At 43.5% G+C, this 27,198-nt stretch overlaps 1 protein-coding gene across 31 annotated transcripts in view; it reads left to right on the forward strand.

The window, feature by feature from the left end:
- Window positions 1-27,198, forward strand: part of Kcnma1 (potassium calcium-activated channel subfamily M alpha 1) — a 732,631-nt gene that overhangs the window by 477,602 nt on the left and 227,831 nt on the right. For 30 of the 31 annotated variants that reach the window (XM_004846336.3, XM_004846337.3, XM_004846338.3 and 27 more), the window contains exons 6-9: window positions 7,512-7,587; window positions 16,381-16,456; window positions 18,454-18,624; window positions 20,222-20,313. In XM_004846336.3, coding sequence (XP_004846393.1) covers window positions 7,512-7,587; window positions 16,381-16,456; window positions 18,454-18,624; window positions 20,222-20,313 — 415 coding nt within the window. Of the gene's footprint in view, window positions 1-7,511; window positions 7,588-16,380; window positions 16,457-18,453; window positions 18,625-20,221; window positions 20,314-20,412; window positions 20,505-27,198 lie in introns of all 31 variants that reach the window. The other variant, XM_087185372.1, reaches the window with a different exon arrangement.

Raw genomic sequence — 27,198 nt, forward strand, 5'->3', positions numbered from 1 at the left:
ACCTAAGAAAAGCCCAGGCCCTGATGGCTTCACTGCTGAATTCTACAAGACATTTAGAGAGGAACTACTGCCACTGCTGTTTTAAACTCTTCAATGAAATTGAAAGGGAAGCAATACTCCCAAATTCATTCCTGGAAGCAAGCATCACCTTGATCCCCAAAGCAGAGAAAGACCCAACCAAAAAAGAGAACTATAGGTCAATCTCACTAATGAACATAGATACAAAAATCCTTAATAAGATACTGGCAAATAGAATGCAGAAGATCATCAAGAAGATCATACACCCTGATTAAGTGGGTTTCATCCCAGGGATGTAGGGATGGTTTAACATGTGCAAATCAATAAATGTAATACACTATCTCAATAGAGGCAAGGACAAAAACCATATGATTATCTCCATAGATGCAGAAAAAGCATTTGACAAAATCCAACATGCATTTATGATAAAAACCCTACAAAAAATTGGAATAGATGGTCTCTACCTCAATCTGATAAAAGCCATCTATGAAAAACCAACAGCCTATATCATACTAAATGGTCAAAAACTGAAATCCTTTGCACAAAATCAGGAACAAGACAAGGATGTCCACTATCACCACTCTTGTTCAATATAGTTTTGGAAACATTAGCCATGGCAATTAGACAAGAGAAAGAAATAAAAGGAATAAAGACAGGAAATGAAGTCAAATTGTCATTATTTGCAGATGACATGATACTCCATATAAAAGACCCCAAAACGCCACCAAAAGTCTTCTAGACTTAATAACCAAATTCAGTAGAGTAGCTGGATACAAGGTCAACACACAAAAATCAGTAGCTTTCCTCTATGCGAAGAACAGACTCACTCTGAGAGAAATAGGGCAAACAATTCTTTTCACAATAGCATCCAAAAAACTGAAGTACCTAGGAATCAACCTAATGAAAGAAATCAAAGACCTCTTCTCTGAAAACTACAGCACTCTGAAAAAAGAGATTGAAGTTGATGTCAGAAAATGGAAAGACATCCCTTGCTCCTGGGTAGGAAGGATCAATATAGTGAAAATGTCCATACTTCCAAAACTACTATATAGATTCAAAGCAATCCCAATTGAAATCCCAGCAGCATACTTCACAGACCTTGAGAAAACAATCCAAAAATTCATTTGGAACAAGAAGAGACCCAGAATAGCAAAAGCAATTCTAGGTAACAGAGACATGGCAGGGGGTATCACAATCATCCCCAACCTGCAACTATACTACAAAGCTACTGTGATAAAAACAGCATGGTACTTGCAAAGAAACAAACCTGAGGACCAGTGGAACAGATTAGAAGATGCCAAAACAACTCCAGACACACTCAGCCATCTCATCTTTGATGAAGGAGCTAAACACCCTCACTGGAGGAAAGATAGCCTCTTTAATAAATGGTGCTGGAAAACTTGGGTTTCAACTTGCCAAAGATTAAAACTAGACCTATATCTCTCATCACGCACTAAAAAAATTAAAATAGATTAAAGATCTAAATATTAAAATAGAAATGCTGAACTGCCTGGAACAGAGGTTAGGTAGAACTCTTGAAGACATTGGTGTAGGGAAAGATTTTATGAACAAAACCTCAGTTGCCCTTGAACTAGCACAAACAATCAACAAATGGGATCTTTTCTTATTAAAAAGCTTCTGCACAGCAAGAGAAGCCACCAGCAGTGTGAAGAGACAAGCCACAATGTAGGAAAAAATTTTCACCTGCTGTTCCTCAGACAAAGTTCTACTGTCTCGAATCTACAAAGAACTTAAAAAGATCAGACCTCTCAAATTTAAAGATTCAATCCAAAAATGGGCATCTGAAATGAACATACATTTCTCAGACAAAGAAGTAGAAATAGCAAATAAATATGAAAAAATATTCATCATCACTGGTCATTCGAGAGATTCAAATTAAAACAATGCTGAGATTTCACCTCACTACAGAAAGAATGGCTGCTATCATGAAATCAACCAATAACAAATGCTGTCTGGGCTGTGGGGAAAGAGGAACCCTCCTCCACTGCTGGTGGGAGTGTAGACTGGTTCAACCACTATGGAAGTCAGTATGGAGCTGCCTGAAAGAACTAGGACTGAAAGTCCCATTTGACCTAGCTATTCCCCTGCTGGGTATCTTCCCCCCAAAACTAAAAGAATCATAGCACAGTGATATATGTGCACCCATGTTCATAGGAGCACAATTTGTAATAGCTAAAACTTGGAAGCCCCCCAAATACCCATTAACTGGAGACTGGAAAAAGAAAATGTGGTTTTTTTATAAAATGGAGTACTACTCGGCCATAAAAAATGAGAAATTAGAGACATTTATAGCTAAATGGATGCACATTGAGGTGATATTCTTAAGTGAAGTAAATAGGACACGTGTAAATACTGAATAGTTTCTCTAGTGTGAGAAACTGAAAGTGTAAATAAAGACTAAAAGTTATAATAGATAATGTGAAATAGGAAGAAAAGGGGCAAAGGGGAAGGGGAAATGAGAGGGGTATGGGAAAGTAAACAAGGGAATGGAATTAATACGAGAAAATGGAAAAATGGAAACAAAGTCTTTGTAAATAGGGAGGGATGGAGGAGTTGAAGGGAGGTCAGGGGACGGGGGAAAAGTAAGAAGCAAAAGAGATTATGTGAAGGTGCAAATTTCCAATGATGAATGTCATTATATTCTATGTCTAAAATATACCAATGCTTAAAATGAATAATTGATAATGCAAAATAGGAAGAAAAGGTCCAAAGGGGTAAGGGAAATAGGAGGGGTAGGGGAAAGGAAAGAAGGGAAAGGAAAAATTATGAGAAATGGAAAAAATTGAAACGAAGTCTTTGTAAATAGGGAAGGGTGGAGGGGGTGAAGGGAGGGCTAGGAATGGGGAAAAATAAGAACCAAGATACATCATGTAAAGGTACAAGTTCCCAATGAGAAATGTAAATGTATTGTATACCTAAAATGTACCAATAACAGAATTTAAGAAAAATAAATAAATAAAGAGGTTATACCACCGCCCATTCAAGTCAGAATGGCAGGGAGTCGGTTGAGACCCAATTGTCCCAATGTCAACAGTGATTAGAACTTCCTAAGTGTGTTAAATGCATGGCTGAAGTTCAGAGCCACTGCCCGTAGGATAAATTGAAAATGTGGATGCGGATGTGGTTAAAAAATAATTGTTATGATAAGATGGCCTTTTTGGGTGTTAAAAAAATGAAAACAATGACAAAAAGACTGATACATAGGACCATTTAACAATTTTTGAATATAGAAAAAGTTACCTTAATTTTATACTTAGAAAAAAAAACTTCAAGCAAAATTAAAAGAATGATGAACTGTGGGAGATAATCTATAATATGTAATATCTTCATTATAAAAAAAGGTGGAATATATTACTAAGAGTAAGATGAAGACACAGGTAAACTGGCAAAGCTCATTATAAATCTCTTTAAAGATGAAAATAAAATGACTCAATTATATGAAAAAATGATTAACTTATCTGTTAACATAGAAAAGCAAAATAAAACAACAAGCTCTCGAGGCCTATCAAAATGAAACTATTTTCTTTCCCTTCCTCTTTCTCTCCCTTCTTTCTTCTTTCCTTTTCTTCTTCCCTCCTCCCTCTTTCTCAGTACTCAATACAGTAGAAGTATGGGCAAAAGGACATTTATCTACTGATGGAAAGATAGATGGTTAGGGCAGTTTGACAAGACGTGTCATACATCTTAAAAGTGCTCATATGATAGTTTGGATCAGAATGTCCCCCAAGGCCCAAGTGTTAAAGACTTGGTCCTCAGCTTTGTGCTCTTGGAAAGTGGTGGAACCTTTAAGAGGCGTGGCCCAGAGGAATGAAGTTGGGTCATTGGGGCGTGTCCTTGAAGGAGATATTAGGAGACTTCCTGTCTCTCTCTCTGACTCCTGGCTGCCTTGAGGTAGCTAGGTTTCCCTACGACATCCTCCCTGTGATGCACTGTGCCACTACAGGCCCAGTGCAATCGGGCTGAGCAACTGAGGACTGAAACTTCTGAAACTGTGAGACGAGATAACCTTTATTCTCTATTAAGTTGATTGTCTCCTGTGTTTTGGAACAATGACAGAAGGCTGACTAACATAGCTCCCTTGAATCTGGTGTTTGCAACTGGAACAGACTGCCCAAGGTCTACACTGAGCAGGGGCTATGAACTTGGGCTTTGTGAACTTCACCTTACCTGAGGCAAAAACTTAACCTTTGCTTATAAACTCTGCTGGACACACTGTCTCGTCTGTTTATCCTTAGCTATTTTCTTCTGTTGAATGTAATAAAAAGATAAAACTTCTGGTCTATAGTAAGCAACTAAAAATAGTAAATGGCCAATAATAATAAATTTACATGGTAGTCAACTTTATCAATTCACGATAATTTAAGATAACAGTAACAAAGATATCTACCAAGCTTGTGTGTGAGTGTGTGTGTGTTTGTTCAGGTAATGCCAACTTTCTAAACTAATTAAGAGCACTTAAAACGAAGAGAAGTATTTAAAAAAAATTATTAGGTCATATACTAGAGAACACAGAGAGAAGTTTGCTGTTTCTTGATAGTGTAAAGAACTCATAAAACCATCTGGGCCCTGTACCTTTTGGGGGACAGTGTGTGTGATTCTTGGCTCTGGGTACAAACACATTGTACCCGCTTCTTTCTTCTGTAATTCCGGTATAATTTTACAATTCCATAGAAAAGAATTTTATTTCAGAGATTTTGTGGAGTCAATAACAAGGAAAAGTATTGTAAGGCAAAGAAGATGAATAATGGGTCAGGTGGGTATTTCCCTCCCCACCTCTCCCTTTTGCGGGCCTCCTTTGTGGAATGGGAGTTGCTGGCCATGGTGTTCTGGGCCTGCCTGGATGCAGCAGTGGTCTTCCCTGTGGAGACTGCTTTATTCTTCCTAGGTGTGTGAAGCCCTGACCCTGTGGTGGCTTTGCTGAGCTCAGTTTATTAAGGGATGTACGGTCTCAGAATTCCGGATGCCACCTCTGCAACCTTTAACGCTCTGCTGTCTCATTATTTCTCAGAACTCTGATTCATTCCTTGCGTTCAAACAAGAATTTATTAAGCGCCTACCTCATTTCAGGCAGTGTGTTAGGTACCAGAAACGCAGCCATGAACAAAACAATCACGGTACTTTCTTGTTTAATTGATTTTCATGCTTGAAATTTGAATAAAATGTTGGGTGCTTCTTGACATTGGCCTCCTAGAGTGAATCATTCATTTTACCTTTTAATCCTGAGGCATAATTTCATACCTAGGAAGTTCTTTTCTTTTATGTTTCAACTGTTGCTTAGGATCCAGGTGTTTTTTTCCTTCCCTTCCCTTCAGAGCTCATTTTATTCATTGCTTGGCTCTCTGTGATCTGCCCCCCATCTCTGCTTTCTTCAGTTTCATCTCTTTTGCTTATTTCCTCTGCTTTCTGAGAAGATGTCTCAACGTTGTGCTTTGTCCCAGCTCACTTTTCTGCAGCGTTGAGTCTGCCTTTCATTAGCTGGGTGGTGACTATGTTTTTGGCTCCCAGGCCTTTTTCATTTCATTGAGAACTTTCTTATCTCTGTATTTTTCTGGTTTAATAAAAGTTATATAAATACTACTTAGCATAGAAGGTGAATGGTTTTGGAAAAAAACCCCTTCTGTTCACAGTGAATCCTTTGCAGATAAGAAATATTCCTTTTGAGCCATTATCATGGCTCTTTCTTTGTATTATCAGATGCCCCCTGTCTCCACCCCACAGGATTTATGTTAATTTTTCCTTATTACCAGCGCAGTTCCACCTTGCCAGTTAGGGTACTTCTTCTTTAAGTAGAAAGGAACCAGGCATCAACTCCAACCCAGGGGTTCCAGGGAATCCTCCTGTGAAAGAGTGGAATGAAACTTCCCTCCAGGCACGGGGCTGCCTGTCCATTCAATCCCCTTGCCCTTACGCACCATGTTTGGCACTTGGGAGGCTTAATAAAATGCTTTGGAAAATATGCAAAAGACAGTCCCCTTGGGAGTGGGTGTGATGTTCAGAGTGTCTCAAAGCTGGAGTAGCCAGCATTTGTAAATAATTCTCCTGGGGGATTGTCAGTTTTAAACTCTATGACTGACTCAGGTTTTTAATAGAATTTACTTTTGGTGATTAAAACTTTTTGGCTATTAAAAGTTTTGGCTCTTATAAACTAGTATTACCACTATGGAAATCAGTGGCGATTCCTCAAAAAGCTAAAACTAGATATTCCATTTAACCTAGCTATTCCTCTTCTAGGTATCTTCCTGAAAGAGTTAAAGACATCATATCACAGTGATGTATGCATACCCATGTTTATAGCACCACAATTCATAATAGCTAAATCTTGGAAGCAGCCTTTATGTCCATCAACAGATGAATGGATAAAGAAAATGAGGCATTCACACACAACGGAGTACTACTCTGCCATAAAGAAGGATAAACTTGAGTCATTTGTAGGAAAATGGATGCAGTTTGAGACCATAATGTTAAGTGAAATAAATCAGGCACACAAGCTCAAATAATGCGTTGTTTCTACTTTATGGGAAACCCAAAATATATATAAAGGGCAAAACAAAAGATAGACCATAGGAAATAGGGATATAGATCTTTTACAAAAAGGAAAAGGACCAAGGGATGGAGGGAGGGGAGAGAGGGGAAGGAAAGGAGATAAAAAAAAGAATGAAGATATGTTATGCACGTGTACCAGGTCCCCATGAGGAATGTAATCATTCCGTACTGAAATCATGGACTAACAAAAAAAATAAAAGCTGAAAAAAACATAATAATAATCTGTACTTTCAAAAATTCTTTGTGTTTTCTTTCTCTGTCTGTCTTCTGCCACCTAGAAATATGACCTCTTCTGCTCAAGGGGAGCTACAGATTTAAAAAGAACACACATTTATCTTGACATTAGTAAAGGTGCAATTATTTATACCGTGAATTCTAAAATTGTAGAGAATGGTATCTTACTGGTCTGCATTTGTTTTTTTTTGATTGGGACAAAAACAACACAGCAGGCCATACTCTTCATTTTATCTGGGGGATGAAACTAAAGATAAAAAAAATCCATCAAAGACATAGGGTTATCCGATTTATTCTTAATCTGCTTTTAGCACAAGGGTTACCCTGAGCCTTCACAATTCCTAGTATTTTTCAGAGGCAAAATCCTGCCAGACCACTGGGTAACCTCAAGACAGTGATTAAATCAGAGCCTGCCAAGGGAGAAGAAAGCCTCCCCAGCCAGGTCCTCCCTACCAGTCCTTCCCCTTCCCTAGTTCCAAACTGACCACCTTTCCTGAGAACATCAGTTTACCGGTTGACATTAACCCAGTCAAGAGTCGGCATGAAGGAATATGTGCAAGGTAGCAAATAGCTCATTCTTGTGCCAGGATTTCATATCCTTCAACCCTGGGCAGCCAGGGTGAACCGGATGGAAGGACTGTGAACACTACAACCATGCACTGAACATAACATATCTGTTTCATTTCTCTTTCCAGGTTTGAGATTTTTAAGAGCACTCAGACTGATACAGTTTTCAGAAATTTTGCAGTTTCTGAATATCCTTAAAACAAGGTAAGATGTTCTTTCTCGTACTTTTCTCTTCTCTCCAGTCCCCAGTGCCAAGTTGTAAATATCAGGTGTGTTTGCTTCCATGGGAGTAAAAGTAGTTGCTATTCACAGGAAGGGTGAGCTGACATGGAGGTGGAGAGGAGCCCCAGAACGAGTTTGTGTTGATCTCTTCCTGAGGGCAGGGAACTTTATGGTAAAAAGAGGGACAAAGCCTTGCATGTGGGGAGGTAGGGCCAGTTTTGGGGGATGCATGACTGATGCCCTGATACTAAGCCAGGCGTCCCAGAGAGCTGCACAGCAAATGAGGAATAGATTTGCTCATTGATTGGGAAGCCCTTGCTGCCAGGTCCTAAATTGTCCCTTTATTACACCACTAAATAAGAAATTGAACTTGGTCATAAAGGCAGGAGAAGCAGTGCTCTTTGAGAGGCAATCACAAAGCTCATACCGCAAACAGAAAATCATTTCATTCCTAAGTACATTTCAGATGTTCACTTTATATCCATGGAGCCCCTGGGGCTTACTCTGTGAATTGCCTTTTGGGGAAACCCCTAAAACCTCCAGCTGAATGCACCATGACTACTTCTGTTAACTATGTTATGATCTGGAAAACACAACTGGACCTGGAGCCAAGGCCCCCCGAGGATCCCATGCCTGATGACCTGCCGGTGTGCAGAGCTGGCCTGGAACCAGGGCTGGGTTGATGAATAAACTAATAAAAGAGGTTCAACATCCTCTAATGGAGAATAAGCACAGCTCATAAATTTCTCTTCCAGGAAATTACACTTTAAGAAGCTCCCTCCTAATGTCTCGTTTCCTCTTTGGTTGGCCTTAATGTGTTTGATAAACAATTGCAGACAGGACACCTCTGTAGTTAGTGATTCATAATTAATACCCCTGCATTTTTGAGACCTTGAGTTCAGCATCCTTTTCCCATTAGTGAAGGCTGGAACCCAGGCTTCCTGCGTCTGACATAGTCAACAAATTCAACCAACTATTGACACTCTCCTCTGAGTGTCAGTATTTCTGTGTATCTTGGTTTCAATTCCAAATTGGTCTCTCTCAACTATTCATCTATGTAAAAGTGAGAAAAAAAATCGACTTTCCATTAGCCAAGTTAAAAAGAAAAAGAGCCACTGGTGTCTTTTACAACATATCTGTTTACATTTCACTATCCTGAGGTAAGAATTTATTGGTTCTCTGTTAGTATGTGATAATATTCATGGAGTATGAACATTGTTATTCTTTATATTTTCTTCTGAGCAACAATAGCCTTGATTTCTACCTTTTCATGGCTCTTCTATACAAGTTATATTACTTTTGAAGTCTAAATCAATGAGCAACAGAGCTAGCATCACCAATATTTACCATACCATGTTTGTACTAGTGACTGTCTTTTTAAAGGCAGAATCAGTGTCTGCCCAGCAAGAATCATGGGATCCTGTCCTTAGATACCATTTTTCTTGTGGGGGATGGTGTTATATTAAACTATCTACTCTCTGCCTCGATAGAGGGTCTTTTTCTCTCTGTTTCACATTTACCACATAAATTTGCAAAATTGTTTTCTCTGAAACCAGCATTTTAAGAAGGCTCCAGTACTCTGAGGAACTATGTGGAGAGAACTGTGTTCTTACCCTTCATGGATCCTTTTGGGATTGCAGAGAATGATAGTGTATTAGTCAGTGTTCCCATTGCTGAGTACCAGACACTCTCAACTTAGAGGAGGGGAGGTTTAAGTTGGCTCAAGTTTTAAGAGGATTCAGTCCCAGGTCAACTGGCTCTAAGGCAAAAACATGGCAGAATGGCATGGCGGAAGAAAGATGCTTAGTTCATGGTGGCTGGGAAACAGAGTAGGGAAACAGTCCCTGGGAGGAAGGGTGAGAGACCAAACTTAGACCCCAAGGCCACACCTCCATGACCCACATAGACACACTCAGATGTGTGTTCCACCAACCCCCAAGGTGGATCCTAAAGCCAATCACAATTGGCCTTCTGAATATCTTTTTCTTACTTTTTGTTGGGTCACTCACCTGTTGCCCATTCCTTGGCAAAGATTTCTTTCTTTCCTTTGGATGCAGGCGGTAACTCTGGCTTCCCTGGAGCACAGTCACCTGGAAGCCATGCAGCTGTGGTGCTTCGTGTTCAGTGCAGATGGGGGAATGTGGAAGCAGGGTGGGGTGACTGTCCTGAGGTAGAATAGCCCTCAGGAAAGTCACAGAGTATCAGGCTATTAGGCATTGGCCTACTGGTCTCCAAACAGCATTTCTCCAGCACCCTACTTCCCAGCAAATTAAATTCCTATTTATTGTCAGATGATGTTTTTTATCACAGCCCCACAACTTGGATGCTTTGTGTCCCTGTCATTTGTAACATGACTGGTTGAGTCTCACAAGCCTCAAGTGAGTTCCCATTTGTACCAGCAGGAAGTAGGTGTAATGATAGAGTCCTGCCGACAGAGGACTGAGAGGGAGAGAGATCATAGTCAGTATGCCCAGCTGTTCAGACGGTGCTAAGACTGGAGGTGCTGGGGCACAGAGGAGAGTCCCCAAGCAAGCTGGCATGAGTATGGGGCAGGCAAGGAGAAGGGGGTGTCTTAGGCAAGGCTTGTAGAAATCTCACTGTCTGTCATCCCAGGGGGAGGTGTTGAGCATGTGAGGGGTATGGAGGGTGGCGCTGGCTTCCATCAGGGAAGATGTGGGGGCCCACAGGTGAGAGAACATGGCAATCATAGGACCTTTGAGTCATCCTGTACTTCTGAGAGTTCTTTGGTGGAGGAAAGGAGGATGAGGTAAGAGTGTGGACAAAGGCTAGGTGACCAGCACAGATGAAAACTTCATTGAGCTATGAGAACTCTGAAAGTCTCAGGACAAATCTTGGAGCCTATCATGTCTTCCAGTGTCTGGCTAATCTCAGCTCCTTCCTTCTGTGCACTCCAAGCACAGACCCTGGGGCTCTGCCCCTCAAAATGGATGCCCTGGCTTTTGTAGGGCTGTGGCCATGGAGGGATTCTTACGTGACTCCTCTATTCTCCGTTGCTTTCACTGTGACTTTCCACAATGCTGAGTAGAGCCACATAATCATCTTTAGGGAGATTTTGTCCAGCTTTCTCTGGCTCCAAATCCCTGCCGATCTGTAGCATTAGGTAGGGATGGAGGATTTGCAAATGTGATTTGAAATAATGATTTGAAATTGCTGTTTCATTTTCTGTTCTTTGGCTGCCTCATTCAGCCAAGAGCTGGAAGAAACAGGGCAGAGAGGTAGGAGAAGGGTGGGGAGTGGCAGAGAAGGAAGAGGACAGCAGAAGAGAAACCCAAATGAACAGAACAATGGAGACAAGTTGCACGTAAGTGATCAGGATAGTTCCTCCAAACTGCAGGCCAACAGAAGGCCAAACATACTCCACATTCTCATGGTCTATTTAGGGGTAACCTGGAGACTGTGTGTTGTTGTCTGAGCTTTTGGAAGGAAGTCCATCAGTTACCCTACAAACTTACAGGTGCAGGATTACCTGTTCTATGGCCAGAGAAAAGTAAGTAGCTCTGCTTCAGAACTCCACACAATTCCACATCTGTCATAGTCACTTTTCTAGTTGCTAAGACAAAATATCCAACACTCAAAGTTAAAGGGGGAAAGGTTTATCTCGGCTTATAGTTTGTAGAGTTTTAGTCCATAGTTGTCTGGCTCCAAGGCACGGTGTCACGGCAGAGGGGTACTGCAGAGGAGAAACAGTCCGTGGCATGGTCATGCAGGTGGAAGGCAGCAAAGAAGCAAGCAGTGAGCAGCAGGCAGCAGAAAGACAGCAGAAAGACAGCAGAAAGGCAGCAGCCCTCTTTCTGTCCCTTATATTTCATCCAGGCTACCTGACTTTAAGGTGGGTAGCACTCGCACCCAGGGTGGGGCACCCTTAATCCCAGCATCACACTACTAGTCCTAGTGTCATACACCCTAGATCTAGCCATCTCCAAAAAGCCCCACCTATGAGCACTTGGGGGACATCTAGATATACATGGCAACATCTCACTGAGTGTAGTCCATAGCAGTGATTGAGAGATGGGCCACACAGAAATGTTTTTTCAAAATGAAAATTTCCATATTGTTTTCTCTGATTAGTGAATTAAAATATGTTCAGTGTAAACATTTCAACAATATAGAAAGCAATTAAAGGCAGCGTAATATGGTCCCATGCTGTGCCACTTCAGGGTAATCCTTGCTATTTGCAATGTCATCTTTACTTCCCACACAACATATATAGGTGCCATCATTTACCTAACTAATGTATTTTTGGGGAGGCACTTTGGAAATTCAGACTTTACTCTATATATGACCTTAGAAATGGCTCCAAGGCAAATTGTGTGAAGAACAGTATTTGCTATGGAAACAGCAAGGTGTCTGAGTGAGGCCATATCATGAAGGCACTTAGCTTGGTGAGTTTTACTGAAAACAAGATAGAGCTGTTGAAGGATTTTAATCAGTAGAGGAAACATGGTTGGACACATGCTCTTGAAAGATCCACTATTCCACCTATTATGTATAGAGTTGGTTTGAAGTGGCTCTGGTCTCATGGACCATAAGACCAGACAAGTGGCATTAGTACAGGAAAGGGGTATTAGGGAAGGCCTGGGTGGTACAGGTTGGGGTGGAGAAAAGGAGCAGGGATCTAGAGATAACTAAAAGGTAGAGTTAACAGAATTTTCTTTGGCTTCACTCTGTGTCTTCTATCTGAAACCTTTCCCAGTGTGGTGGACTCCAGGGTTGGGATATTTTGGATCTGTCCAGCAAACATAGCAGTAAAACAAGATAAACCACTGGCACCTGGCTGCACTCTTCACCAGAAATAAAGAAGATTAGAGACAGGGACACATTTATCCTTTCTTGTGCAAAGTAGATGATATTTTCAGTGTTATCAGAAACACGTCCTGTTGAGGCAAAGATGGCACAAGTATGGTTCTACAAAGCTCTGGGTTTACAGCCACAATTGCAGGAGTCAGATTCTCTTTCTGACCTACCAGATTCCTGGGTTTGCCTTTGGACCATTCTCTGTCTCCAGTGATGTGAGTTACTCTCATAGCCAGTGGGAACTCCTTCGATGGGGATCAGAACCTGTCAGGAAACAAGAGAAGGATATTTTTTAGTTGAATCAGGTTTTTATCATAAGATTACCATCCCTCCCTCTCTTGAGGCCTAGAGGGGGACTAGAATCTGAATGGTTCTAATCATTCTAACCACGGATAACTTCGTGTTTGGTCCAGAGCCTTGAGCTTGGTCTTGATGGCTCTTGTTAGCTCCAGGGGGCCCTTTTGTCACAAGAGCACACAACCCTGCTCTGGGCCACCCATCCCTCCACCCAAGGAGCCCTCAACAAGCTGGGAAGCCCCACATTTGAAAAGATGGAGAAGGCCCACCAAAGGCTTAACCTGCATTTTGAGCACACAGCTCTCAGATGATCACTTGGTCATAGAATTTAATGTGGAACGCAAGTTCATAGTAGTGGGGATCTGTGATAATGCTGATATCATAAAAATAATCAGATTTCAGCACTGAACATGGACTATTTCAGCAACAATGATTATGTAGCAAGAGCTCCCTTGAGCACCATTAATATCACAGTAACAATCATTTAGAGATTACTAATCACCATACTTAGGTCATTTTTCTAAAACACAGAGCCTCAGAGACACTGTAGATGCGGTATCTTGGAAGGACTCCACGTGGCACTTGGTGGCACCCTGCTTGTTCTGGCCCCAAGGATTCAGGATCAAGGAAGTGAATCTGCTTGGTGCTTACCTCTCCCTTGAGAAAATGAACAATCTTTGCCCTTCCTAAGAGCTCTCCCTTTGCCATTGGCTACTAAGGCTTCGTAGGTTTCTTACTTTCTAACATGAGGGCACACCTTGGAGGGCTTGCCAGCTAGAGGTGGGGCACACTTCTGCTGTGCTCTGGTTTTCTGTTGAGAAACTTACTGGGATCCAGATGAGGTAGGAGCACAGGTTGGGCTCCTTGACTGCCAGGATTGCTTCCTGAGAAAGCTCCTTGGGTGGATCTCTTATATCCATTTGCCTTACTTGCATGCTGCCCATCTCTGGAGAAGTGGGGCCAGGGCTAACTTTGAAGAGAAAGGGGATTTTGGAAGCCAGCAAGGAGGCCCCTTGGCTAGCCAGTTTGTTCCAGGGAGAAGCTGAGACGGAAGGTGCTAAGCGTTTTTGTTAGTGGGTGATTCCATTCATGGCTGCAGAAAACAGTTAGAAGTGAGTGTGGGGAGTAGCATGGCCCATGGTGGTGCCTGGGGAAAGGGTTGAAGGTCAGGACTTAGCAGACCTGTGCTCGGCCCTGGACTGCCAGCTTCAGACAGAGCCTGTGGGGCCAGGGACCAAATTAGTGTCAGGCAACAGAGTGAGCGGATGCAGACAGCCTCAGACCTCCTTTGGAGACCCAATCAATTGTCATATTGTCGGAGAGCATTTTGGATATCAACCACTTCTGCTGTGGGCAGATGGGGTTTTACTGCAAAGCACAGAATCCGCCTTGGTAATGACAGGGTCTGAGAGGGAACTGGTGGGCTTCAGGCATGGCTGCATGCAGGGATTCAGATTCTGTCCTGAGTATTCTGCCTCGTTCTCTACCTCTTGGCTTTCATTCTCAGAGAGTCTTGCTCTAGGGAAGATGATCTACAAGAGGTCTCAGTTTGTACTTTTGACACCCAAATCTTCAGAGAAAGACTCTCCTACTGTGTTCCCAAAGGTGTCCCTGATAGGACCTCCATAGATAGACGGGAAGAGCTTTCTAGTGAGTCATAGCCCCAGCAGAGCCACAGTACCAAGGGCTGGCTGCGGTGACAATTTCAAGAGCTTTCATGGAACAGCAGCGGCACTGGAGTCTGGGACTTCACAGGGCATTGGCTTGGAGTAGCAGAGCTGGGACTTCACTTGTGAGCCCATGGAAAGCCTTTTCGCAGTGAACTCACCAGTGTTCAAAGAGCTCTCCCCAGTGGGGCTGATCAGGGTGGAGCTGAGCAGAAGAGACCCAATCACTCAGCACATGTTTCCAGGGGCCAGGGACCCACTGCCCTGGCGTCCACAAAGACAAAGCCTCTGTTCCCATAGAGCTCAAAGTTCAATGGGTTCTGGCTGACCCATGACCCATGAGGAACATGAGTTCTGACACCGCTGGTCCCGAGGGTTGGGGAACAGACTGTTCGTGCATCTCAGGGGCTCCCTCCAAGTTGCTATGTGAACTACTCTGGGAAATGGGTACTTTGTAGTGGGGAGAGCTCCCATTCCCACATTAGTGGAGTGGACCTAGCACCACTGGATTGGGATTTCCTGATGCGAAGCTATCTCATCAGATAGCCCCCACAGGAATGTTTAAACAAGATCAATCAGATAAATCCAGAATATGGAACATTCTATGTGACAGCCTGGGTTTACATGAAATTAAAAGCCACCAGAAACAAAGAAAGAAAGGGCAGGGGGTGTTAATTATAGATTAAAAGAGGCTAATGCAGGGATTGATGAACAATATCTCATGGTCTAATTCAGACTGCTGTTTGTTTTTTTGTGGTACTTGGGATTGAACCCAGGACTTTGGCACTGAGCTACACATCCTAACCCATTTGTTTTTTGAGACAGTGACTCGCTAAGTTGCCCAGGTTGGGCTCAAACTTGAGACCCTCCTGTCTCACCCTCCTAGAGTGCTGGAAGTACAGGCACCGCTATGGCAAGCTGATGCCTGTTGGTATTAGGTTTTATTGTAACACAAATACACCCATTCTGTTATATATTGTCCACAGCTGCTTTCGAATTACAATAGCAGAATTCAGTAGTTGCAACATAGACTGTATGACCCTCAAAGCCTAAGATACCAACTAACTGACCCTATATGGAAAATGTTACCTGATCCCTGGATTAAAGCCACTTAACAGCCAGATGCTGTGTGTGAACCTTGACTGGTTCCTGGACAAGAGAAGGGGAATGGAAACCCTTTCAGGGCGACTGCATGTTAGGATTATGTTATTGAATCGACACTAATTTTCTCAGGTGTGACAGTGGCACTGTGATTGCATTGCCCAATGTCCCTCTTAGGAGTTGGATGCTGAAACATTTAGAGGCTTTGAGGTCGTGTGGCGTCTACAACTTATGTGTAAATGTTCTGCCAAAATATATATATATATATATATGTAATAAAAGAAGAAAAGAAAAAGAGAAAATACTATATAGAGACAAAGCAGATGTAGCAAAATGTTATAATTGTTCAATTAGGTCAATTTAGAAAAATGTTATAATTGATTAACAGAAAGGGGTTTATTATACTGTTCTCTGCATTTCTCTGTAGTTTTGAAGAGTTTTCAAAATAAAAAGCTTTTTTCTTTTTCTTTTAGTTTTAACAAAATTCGAGGCCCAGCTATAGTCTTCCTGCAGGCTGTGCTATGACTTTTTTTTTTTGGAAAGGAAAAAGTAAAAATATATTTCCAGATGGCATGATCCCAAACAAAGAAAATCCCAACAAATCAAAACAAAACACTACTAGAGCAAATAAAGTTATAGTTACTACTGGAACTAATAATAACAAAGCTGTAGTTACAAGATTAACACATAAAAAGCAGTTGTTTTCACAGACCAGCATGAAATATTTGAAAAGAAATTAAGAAAACAATTGCTGCTTGTGAATTTGAGCCACAATCCGAGAACTGGTTCCCTTACCGTAGAGACAGCTGCTTCTCACCCACAGGGGGCGCTGTTCCGTGGGCAGGCGGCTCCAACCCTTTGTAATTTGGGGCCTTCGCTTGTCTCTTTTGCACAGTAACTCCATCAAGCTGGTGAATCTGCTCTCCATATTTATCAGCACGTGGCTGACTGCAGCCGGCTTCATTCATTTGGTGAGTATCTTTGAAGACCCGGAGCAAGCCCCTTGTGGAGTCGTTTTATTATGCGAAATATCGCTCGATGCAGAGAAACTTCAGCGTAGGTGGGGACAGGAAAGGAGGGAAACAACCGCAAAGGGTCTGGGTTTCCAGACCTTTTACCCCAAACAACTTTCAAATGGTGAGTAATGTTCCCACTATAACCTGTGTACTGCCATGGAGATTTTGGTGTATTTTTCATCCTGTCTGCAGTAACCGCAGACAGCCACAAGATGGCAGTGGTTTCACAGCAAACGCCCAGGAAAGGTTGGGAGGGGGGAGTGTTGGAAGTTTGACCTACACCTCTTTGTAAACAACAAATTCAGATCCCTCAATTTCTCTCTTCTCCCCCCCTTACAAAAAGCTGCCTTTGATTCTTTCGCCTGATTACTTGTCAAGTTATTTCGTACCTCAAAAATGTTAATTCTTTTACATTAATGACTCTTTGAAAGCCTTCTATTATTAAGTCAAGTTCTTCTCACCTCCCCAAGGCAGATTTGTTCACCCTGCTTTTAGAGAGCATAGCTATTGTTGGAAGTGCATTTCCTACAAACATAGGCTGTTAAAGAGTCGAAAAGAGCCTTGTCAAACTCTGTGACTTTGGATAAAGATGGCCCTCCCTCCTTGAGCCTCTATCTGCATAACAGGTTAAAGGATGCTCTCTCCTTACCTGGCACGTGGGACTTATGTGACTGTCACGCAAAGGAAGACCAGCCTGGGATGGGACAGGGAGGTGTTACAGTCACCAACTCACCCTTCACACCTTAATTCAGTAACCAAGCACCAAGTGTTCAAATCACAAATATGAAGGAGCCAGCTGTCATCAGTGAGATGGTCACCCCACTCTACTACTATGCAACATGCCCTCTGTTTCACCAGGAAACCTCCATGGAAAGGGCACTTGGAGGGCAAATGTTAATGTCTGAAGAGAGCCATGTCCCGGGGCACATTTTACAGAAGCAGAGCTGGAGGCCCAGGGACTAGTTGTCCCCATGGGCCAAGTGGGGCCCACAGCTACCAGCTCTCCATGCTGTAGAACTGGGAAAGGGCCTGGCCACACCCGCTGCTGGGAATATCTGAAGTGTGACAGTCAGATCACTTAGGATGGGAAGACCGGAAAGGGTTCTATGAAGTCTTAACACAGCTGTGGGCAAACTGCAGCCCAGCCCAAGCTCTCCAAATCCCACCCCACCCATGCCCAAAGAACCTCAGCCTGCTGACTTTCTGCTGCAGCTGCAGAGCTGAGTGAGTAGCTGCTGCACTGTGGCCCACAAAGCGGAAACTGTTTACCCTCTGGCTCTTGACAGAAAAAGTGTGCAGGCCTTGGCCTTCTCTAAAAGGTTGTGCAAATGCAAATTGTTCCCATGAGCTCACTCCCTAGGCTTCCGGAGAAATTCCTGCAGCTCGAAGAGCCGGATCATGCGGACCTTCTGCAAAGGGGGCAGAATAGGGCCAAACTCAGAGGTGCAGGAGCAGATCTGCAGGAGCAGCACCCTCCAGGCAGCTCCTTGGTCACAGTGATCCACCAAGATTCCTCTATCCAGGGTCTAGGATTTTTTGCAGGCAATGGAGAGCCAGGCTCCCAGGCCAGGGAAAGGTCAGGGAAGGGCTCTCTGGCTCTTTCTTCCAAGAGAAAGCTGTAAAATGGTTCCAGGGGCAATGCCTAGTTTCTGCTGCCTTCAAACCTTTGAAGAAAACCAAATGAGGGGTGTTTCCCTGTTCCTGTTCCTTCTCCCCTCTGCCCCAGTCCTCCAGGAGGGCACTTCCTGTTGCTCCGTCTCGTCTCCTCTTCCTTGCACCTGTGCGGGGCTCTGAGTCATCCTGGACAGAAGCAGCCCCTGGGATCCCACATCTCCTGCTGGGAAGACAAGATCCACAAGCAGCCTGCGGGTCTCTGGCTTTCTCCTTGTGTGTGCTTTGTCTCTCTCCAGAGATGATGGTTGTCTCTTTTCTCCCCTCCCCTCTTCCTTTAGGTGGAGAATTCAGGGGACCCATGGGAAAATTTCCAAAACAACCAGGCCCTCACATACTGGGAATGTGTCTACTTACTCATGGTCACCATGTCCACTGTTGGTTATGGGGATGTTTATGCAAAAACCACACTCGGGCGCCTCTTCATGGTCTTCTTCATCCTCGGGGGACTGGTAAAATCTTTTTACTATTATGTTCATTTTGATAGTCTTTAATATTTTCTGTGATCCACTTCCTTAAGGCTTTGCATTTTTATACTGTCTATCCACCCCAGAAGCAAGTGACTGCCTTAGGTCGGCAGTCAAGTTAAGTAAACCCGAGCGCAATGGTGAGGTCTTCGCACGTCTCTTTGGTGAGTTGTGCTTGTTCCGTAGACCCAGGTATATTGCCCTCATCAGGGACAGCCAGTTAGCCAGGAGCCAGTCTAATTATCTCAAGAAAGGGATGCTGTTAATAACCCAGAGCGCTTGTCCCTTAGTAATGGAATTCAACATCTGCTGCTCTGCAAGGACAGCTGCTGTCACGGGACCCTGGTAGATGCTGTCCATATTCTGTAGACAGTCTGTGGTTTCAAGAGCGCCCCCTTCCCATTAACCGCCCCCTCCCAATTTCCAGCACACACTGTGGCTAGTGCCTGCCCTAAAGAGAGGGTCCCCACGTCAGAGGATGGAGGCGCTTTGGTCTAAGAGTTCATCACCATGAGCAAAGCGGGGCTTTGTCAGTAGCCCCTCTGTTTTGCAGCAACACATGGGACATTTTCCCTCCTCTTTTATAAGCCAGGAAGTTTCACTATCTGCCTTACTGATCTATGCAGCTGCTTCTGCAGCACTAAACCGTCTGGTATGATTAATTCAAAGGGATTTCTGGCAACTCATTGACGGTTCAAAGTAGTTCATTTGAAATTTAATTTTGGCTCTGCATCAGGTAAGTGACTGAAGCCCTGATCTCCACACAGCTTTCGTGTATGTACACCGCACACACGTTTGCACTTATATGAAAGGAAGGGATGCATACACACCTCTCCGCTTTGTATGCACAGGACATTTACATGTCAAGGAATGTGCATAAATGTGGGTGTGTGTGCACGAGCTGAAGCATTTCCGGAGACTCCATGAGGTCCCCCTAGATCAGGAGACCCCATTCCTCCAGCCACAGGACGATGTTTGCTGGACAAAACATGGCAGATTTGTGTTTTCCCCCGCTATCCTTTCCTTTCATGTGATTTCCTACGTTTACCTTTCATTCTTTTTAGTGATTTTTTTAAATCAAAGAATTTATTTTTTAATCTTTTAATGCTTATTGTCTGTAGTCACTCATAAAGGCATCGATCTTTCTCTGAATTTTAATTAGAAAGAAAAGTCTGCACAAAAATACATGTGTGCTTGTGTGTGTACCTGAATGTGTGTGTGTGTGTGTGTGTGTGTGTGTGTAATTTCACCAGCAAACAACCCTTTTACCTAGTTTTCTTTAGGCAGAAGAGCTAGACGTCAGCTTATTTATTCCTGTCTCCTTTATATTTTTTCCTCGACCGTGATGTTTTTCTTTTTTTTCCAGTGGTGTAGGTTGGTTAATATTTGTTTTGTCCTGTGTATTTTCAGGAACCTGCCCTTTTTTGTCCTTTTATTTTTTATAATCCAATATACTAATATATACCTTTACAGGTCTAATCCTTTTGTGTTTTCAGATCTTAGCATCTTCCTTCTGAAAAGGTCACCCCCTTTCTTGGGCCTGTCTTTTTAGTCTCTCTTCTGTCTCCCCTCTTTTCCTCAGGCCATGTTTGCCAGCTACGTCCCTGAAATCATAGAGTTAATAGGAAACCGCAAGAAATACGGGGGCTCCTATAGTGCGGTTAGTGGAAGAAAGTAAGTATGCCAAGAGGGTTTGCCACCTCCCCTGTGGTACAATCCTCTCTGCATGCCATTTTTTTTTTTGGCTCTTGTTTCTTTGTCTCATGCATGTAGGCAATGTTTGCCCGCTACGTGCCCGAAATTGCTGCTCTGATCCTGAATCGGAATAAATTCGGCGGGACTTTTAACAAACATGGAGGCAGAAAGTAAGTCAGTTGTACGAGGCAAGAAAGATGTGGTTGAGTGACTTTCAAGAATCCCTGGCTGGTGACATTGGCTCCTGCTCCCCACCCTCACCCAGGTGCTTCTGTGAGGGAAGACCCGCATTCTTCAGGGGGCGTGATGTCAGAGGAACCCTAGAAAGCTGTCATGCTCAGACCAGCTCCCTAGATCTTGCTGCTGTTCAGGATGCCCGAGTGTCATCGTGGATTTATTTTGAAGGGCTGCGTATTTAACTTGGACCCTGTTTTCCCTTCTGATCCCTAACACGTGGCCCAAGTTCATTCTGTCTTCACATCAGCTGGTTATGTCATTTAATTTGTTGCCATTCTATGGTGGGTGTTGTGCAGCAATAATGTGAGGCAAAACTAGCAGGGAGGTCCAGGTAAAGGTCTTGTGGTCATCCGGGGACCAGTTCTCTACAGACGGGAGGTCTGGATCATGTCTCCCCGGATCTCATTACTTAGTTGAGATCCCTTCTGGGCAGGAAATATGGCATTTATGATGTCAGGACACTGGAGGCTCTTCCTGATGGGTCATTTAATTGGCTTCCCAAATAAATGCTTTCTTTTGGGGAACTAGTTCAGTTGGTGCTCATATCACTTTGTCAATATCGGTATCATTGTATGGATCCAGGATGAACTGGAAGTTTCACCCCCATTCAAGTGGCAGGGCCTTCCCTTCCCAATCCTCTGCCAGAGCACTGCCTCAAGAGAACAATGTTGGAGGGAGATGGGACTGGCAGTGATCATCCTACATATATTGATTTTTAAAGCTTTTTTGGGGTGCCCAGCTTTGTTTGCTATTTTGAGGTATAATCTCCATTGAGGAAGATGTGCCCCTCTTGCATGCATAGCTGGAGCAGTTGGCACCTGCATATGCCCCAGTCACTACCATCCTGGCATCCAGACCAAGATATGGAAAATTGCCATGGTTTGTGCTCCTTCCTAGTTGAGGAGACTCCTGTCATGGAAGTGCTCAGATATTTTTCTTCTCACTTATCTTAAGTGATTAGCTCATTTTGTTTTTGTGAGAAAGATAAAACCCAAGTGGTAACATCATATTTCCCTTCATCACTGCCCCCTCCCATCCTGACAGGTGGCTGTGCTGGGTGGAGCGGACTCCCCCGCCCCTCTGGTCCTTGATTCCAAGGCATCCTGAGCTCAGGTGTCCAGTCCTCTGTTCAGAAAATGAGGAGGTGGAACAAAGGGCTCATTTTCTTGAACCAGCCACAGGACACCAGTTTCCTTTGGTGGACAGCAGGCTAGAGAGAAGAGGCCAGGTGGTGCCTTGTCTGTGAAGGCGGCCTGTCCTTCCATCTTCCCGCTAATGGAGCCCTCCTCTCCCCATTACCTTAACAGCCCTGGATGAGGTTGGAACCAAGCTGTTCTGCTTTCTGGCCCATTGGCTGGATCCAAAAGGCCAAATAAGTCCGGACGTTCCCCCTCAGTCATTTATCCCCTGCCAAGAGGAAAGCAGCTTCTCCTCTCAGTTTGCCTTTAAGATGTGGACAGGTTGCCCTAAAACAGAGGGCACTGTGAGGAAGTCAACAAAATCAATTGCTCTGAGGCCTAGGTTGAAAATATTTCTTGCCTCTCATTCCAGATTGAATTTTTTTCCTCCCCAAAAATAGTGTTCCTGGTCCGGTGTGGGTGGGCTGGTGGCTGGCAGACTTTGTTGATGGGTGGCCCTGGAGCCACTGCCCCACCCCCACCAGCCATTGCCACCTGCTGATAACTTCAAATCACAGACTTCCTGCAGTTTTGTTCTGGCTCTGTAATCTTTTATCACCACTTTTAGCCTGGTTTCTTGCTCTCTCTCTGTGTTTCTTTTTTCTTCTCCCTTTATGAAAACGTACTTTGCTTTTAACGTTCTCTTTGGGTCTCCAATGTCCCCCGACCTTGCAAGCAGAAAGTCAGCCCTGTCATCCACACCGGGACTGTTCACTTTACTTTATGCATTATTTCCTGGTTCAAAAGCTAATTACTAAGTAGTTTAAAGAAGCCCTTTGGTCACTTAGATCTTTCAGCAAAAAATATAAGCTTGGGAAAGGAATGGTAATAAAGGGCCATTAGCACCCTTTGTTTGATGTTGTTTTTCCAGTCAGTAAAACAAGATTGATGAAATGTTATGTTTGGCCAAAATTTGAGTTTTCATTTGGAATTCAGTGTTGAGAGAATAGGCTGTCAGAATCAATAAGTTTTCTTTCGCTTGGGATATGGGCATGTGGTAGTAATTAGCAATATAAGGTCTTTAGTTGAGCAACCAAGCATGGATTCTGGCAGCAAACATAATGAGAAACTACAGTTGTTCTATTTCTAATGTCAGAAAGTTTCCAGATAAAATTAAATGCATTTGCGAAAGGAAAGCAGCTAAACTTTGTTGAAAGTTAGAGTTCAGGTTCTTAAAATAGCATGGCACTCCCAGTTTTTGTGTATGCAAAACTATATATGCTCTACCTGGGGACACATGTACATAAACTCCACTCCCTAGAATGAATCAAGTGAATGCCCAGAAGGTAATTAGAACATACACATAGTTAAGGGATTTGTTTACATGTGCATATTTTATTCAAAAGTAACCTCCCTGACTATATATTAACTTGTCAGGGTAACTCATGCTCCAAAACTACAGAGACACAAAAGTTTGAAATTCAAAGATTATTTAATGTAAAAAAAAAAAAAAGTTAGGTGGAGAAGCTCAGAATTTTATTTATACAACACTCAAATTCAGGATATGGAAGAATATGAAAATTTCTTTGGCACTTCATTTCCAGTTTTAATCAATGTGTTTAGCGTACTGTAAATATTTTACATAGCATCCCTAAAACATCTTTGCCATCCTTACCAGATCAAGGGCCGAGGATGCCTTGTTCCAATGTTTTCATCACTTCTCACAGGACTTGCGTAGCCAGCAGTAGGTATGGATACATGTGTGTGTGCTGGCTGTCATCGAATTTTTCTTCCTATCATGTATTAAGGCTCCTAAATACAGGGACTTGGGTATCAACAGCTAAGGGGTCAGTGAGTGGCGGAAGCAGACAATTTCTCCAAGTTGGTAGTACTGGAGACAATTAGCTTCTTGGGCTGAGAACCTAAATTTTATTAAAAAGAGTAGCCCACCTGCAGACCAGCCTACTTCCCAAAGCTACTGCCTCCTCTTCTTTTCCTTCCTGTAACGTCTAAGCTGCCCAGAGGTGGGGGAGGCGTAGGGGGCAGTGAGGCTCCCATGGCCTTTGGATCCCTAGCTCCCCCTCCTTCCTCCCACAGCCCCTTCCAGTTCCCCCCAGAGGTTTCCTCTCTGAGCATGATTCATTCCCTTCCTGGTTAGTTTATGAGAGCTGACAAGATCATGGTCCAAGGTCACATGGCCAAGGGCCATGAAAATAATTGGCCACAGAGAGGAATCCATCTGCTGTAACCCCCTGGTTGGAGGCAGCCAGCTAGGGAGCCATCCAGACCTTGTGTTTCCTAAGATGGGGCTTTAGTGACCTCAAATTGAGGCAGACCTAGACCAGGTGTTTGGGACAGAGCAAACAGGATGGTTTTGGATTACTCTACTGTGTTTTGGTAGCCAAGTGCTGAGAGGACACACGGAGAACAATGAGTAATAAAAGACAAGCCAAGCAGTAGGCTGAGGAGGACAGGAGAATGAAGGCGATTAACACAGACAAAAGGTCCCCAGGACAAGAATGTCACAGCCCTGCTCTGGACTGGGGAATCCATATCACAGACTAACCCATCTCTTGCTCCAATTCAGGACCCCCCTCACTGGCCGGAAGCTCAAATCCTGTGTGTAGGTTCACTGCAAATACTCCGCCATTTTATGTAAGGCGCATGAGCAGTGCCAGAGTTTGGTGTTTGGGTGATCCTGGAGCGCTGAGGATGCAGGGGAATCACATGTCTTCTTCTCAGACTCCTCTGACTTGTGCTGAGAGGGCCTTCTGTGTATTCTATTGGGTCCCCCTTTAGCTGGCTCTTTCCTCTTTTCAAAAAGATGCCATTCATATCACTCAGACCCTCTCTTCTTCACTGAGCCCATGTTCTACTATTTTCTTCTGCCTGGCTCTCTCGTATCAAGATGGAATTTTACTTCATTTTCTGCCCTATATTCAGGTTTTGCCCACCATGGTTCTAAGGGCATTTTTTAGAGGATTTAGAATTGTAAAGGTTCTGTGGTGTCAGAACATGGATGATTTCCTTACAGAGACTGCCTTAATCCCTACCCCCCACTATGGTCCAGCCCACTTCAAAGACAGTTACCATGAGCCATGGCCTTGTGTCCATCTATGCACTTGTGTTTATTGTTTGCCAGGCACTGAGGACAGATGGGTTTCTACACACTCATCCAAACTTCCAAATATGCCACAGCTTTTGCCCTTGGGCTACATTTTTATACTGTTTGGCCACTTAAGTGTCTGGGAGGGTCAACCTCAGAGCTTATTTAATTAAACCACTCCTAGTTCCCAGAGGTGAGTCTTCCTCCAGCACTTCTTCCATCTTTGGCCTTTCTGGGAAGGCCTGGCCTGTGGCACTTGGGAGTAGGATTCAGGCTGATTGATGTGGTGTTGACTTGGCTGATTCCACAGGCTGGCTTTCTCTTTGCCTTCCTGTTTATGTGCATCTCGGACAACACTCACTCTCATTTCCCCCAGAGCGACAAGGGGCGGGGCACTCTGGAGAGGGGGATGTTTCTTCTAAGATGTCATTTAGGATTTCTCTGTCGTAGACATGGCGCTGGCTGAAATATGACCGAAGCTTTGCATTTTACACAATCTTTGATCCCTTGTCAAGGCAGCCATTCAGCTCTCTCTCGTCTCAGGGCCCACGTGACTCCCCACCCATATCTTCAGATTCCTAGATTTTAAAAGCCATAAATTAGCAAATCATCAACATATCACCGAGAAGGATCATCTGGTAGCGATTCGAGTCAGAAGGAAACATGGGCCTCAATAACTGATCTTCACAAAGATATGAAGAACTGTAGACAGACAGATACAGTAAATAGGGAGACAAATAGATAATTCAAGTTGACAGACCATCTTGGACTGATTAGGCCTTCTGCTTTGATTAGCATTAAACCTTTTTGGGAATGGGGAAAAAATGAGATTGCCCTAATACTTTGGGAAAATGACCCCTTAACTACTTCTGAAATTCAGTACCAAGAGGCAGATAGCAAAAGCCCTTGTCATTAGATGCTGTATCATATCATGCAATATGGCAAGTATTCCTTTCCAAGGAGAGCGTTCTGGGTGGGTGTGGTTATGGGGACTTCTTTCTTGGCATCTGCTTTGCATTCTTTTAAGCCGTATCTTCAGTCTCTTTCAAACTTGAAGGTCTATTAAAAGAGACTTGGATGCATATTAAATCAATTTCCCGATAATGCTGATGGAATGAAGGCTTGCCCCCCTCACCGTGTTCCTGCTGTCTCTCTCCCCTTCCACACACTTATCAAAATGTTCCAGCTATTGTTCTGAAAACAAGAATAGAAATGTAGGTGGAAGATGAACTGTGCACCTTTAAAAAAAAAGACATATTCAACCCTAGACTTTTGCTCTCAAATATTGTTTCTTCCATTAAGAGAGGGAGAGAGAGAGAGAGAGAGAGAGAGAGAGAGAGAATTCTGACTACAACTTTTCTAATTATAATCCCTGAAGATTCTTTCTATTTAATTTCACATTTGATTGAGTGAATCTTTCCTGGGCCAGCTTAGAATCTCAGCAACAAATGGAACTATCTGAGACTAAATCGCCCCATATTTTCTGCCTTTCTGCTTTGTCATTCATTCCGATGGAAGTCTTTCCAGAGCTATGCAAAGCAGTTCTTCATAGATTTAGGGTTCACCCCACAGCAGCTGTCATCGTATTCTGAAAATAAACCAGGAAACTTTCCAACTGGCCAAGTCCAGTGTCTCTTTTTATTAAAATACTATAGAGGCCAATGTAGTATGAAAGTCATGGAAATCGGATTCTGTTGCTGTCATAATTGAGCCTTCACATCAGGCACTGGTGCTGTGTGACATTGGTGTCCCATCCCCAGGACCACAGGGACTGCTCTGAACATGGGTTCCCATTGTCAGTAAAAGTACTCTTCATCTCCCCTTCTGTACCTTTTCAATAACAAGGTGTTGAGGCAGCTCAGAGTCAGATGTGTGCCCATCTCTGAGAGGTTTTATAACCTTGGTCACTGACCCCAAGGGCACATGCGAGCTAGGATATAGCACAGATGTAGGAAAATGCCATTCCAACACTTTGGTGCCACAATTGTTTGAACCTCTCCCATTTGCCAGCATTGTGCTGGACTCCGTGGTTAAGAGGATAAACAAGAAAATGTGATTCTTGATCTCCTGGAGCTTTCCTGAAACTGTGACCAATCAGAATCATCCAAGGAGCCAGTGGTAGCTAAAGAGTAGCTGATGATGTAGAAGCCTCATCCCAATAAAATGTTCTTTTGGTGGGAATTTTGCCCAATAAAATCATGAATGTGTGAAATAATCATGAAGGCAGGAAGCACATTAGAGGGAACGCGCTCTTACAAGCATGGGCTAATTCACCTTGCTGAATGTGGCCATTGGAAGAGTTTAGGGACCTAGGAAAAGAAGGGTGTGGAGAGATTTGAGAGAGTCAGGGAGCTGTTGATGCTACCCTGAAAAGTGCTCCTTTCTGGACCCTCCAATGTCCTG

The sequence above is a fragment of the Heterocephalus glaber genome, unplaced genomic scaffold (assembly GCF_053883595.1).
Source record: "Heterocephalus glaber isolate CG9 unplaced genomic scaffold, H.glaber_assembly_v1.0 deba00001497, whole genome shotgun sequence".
Classification (NCBI taxonomy): Eukaryota; Metazoa; Chordata; class Mammalia; order Rodentia; family Bathyergidae; genus Heterocephalus; species Heterocephalus glaber.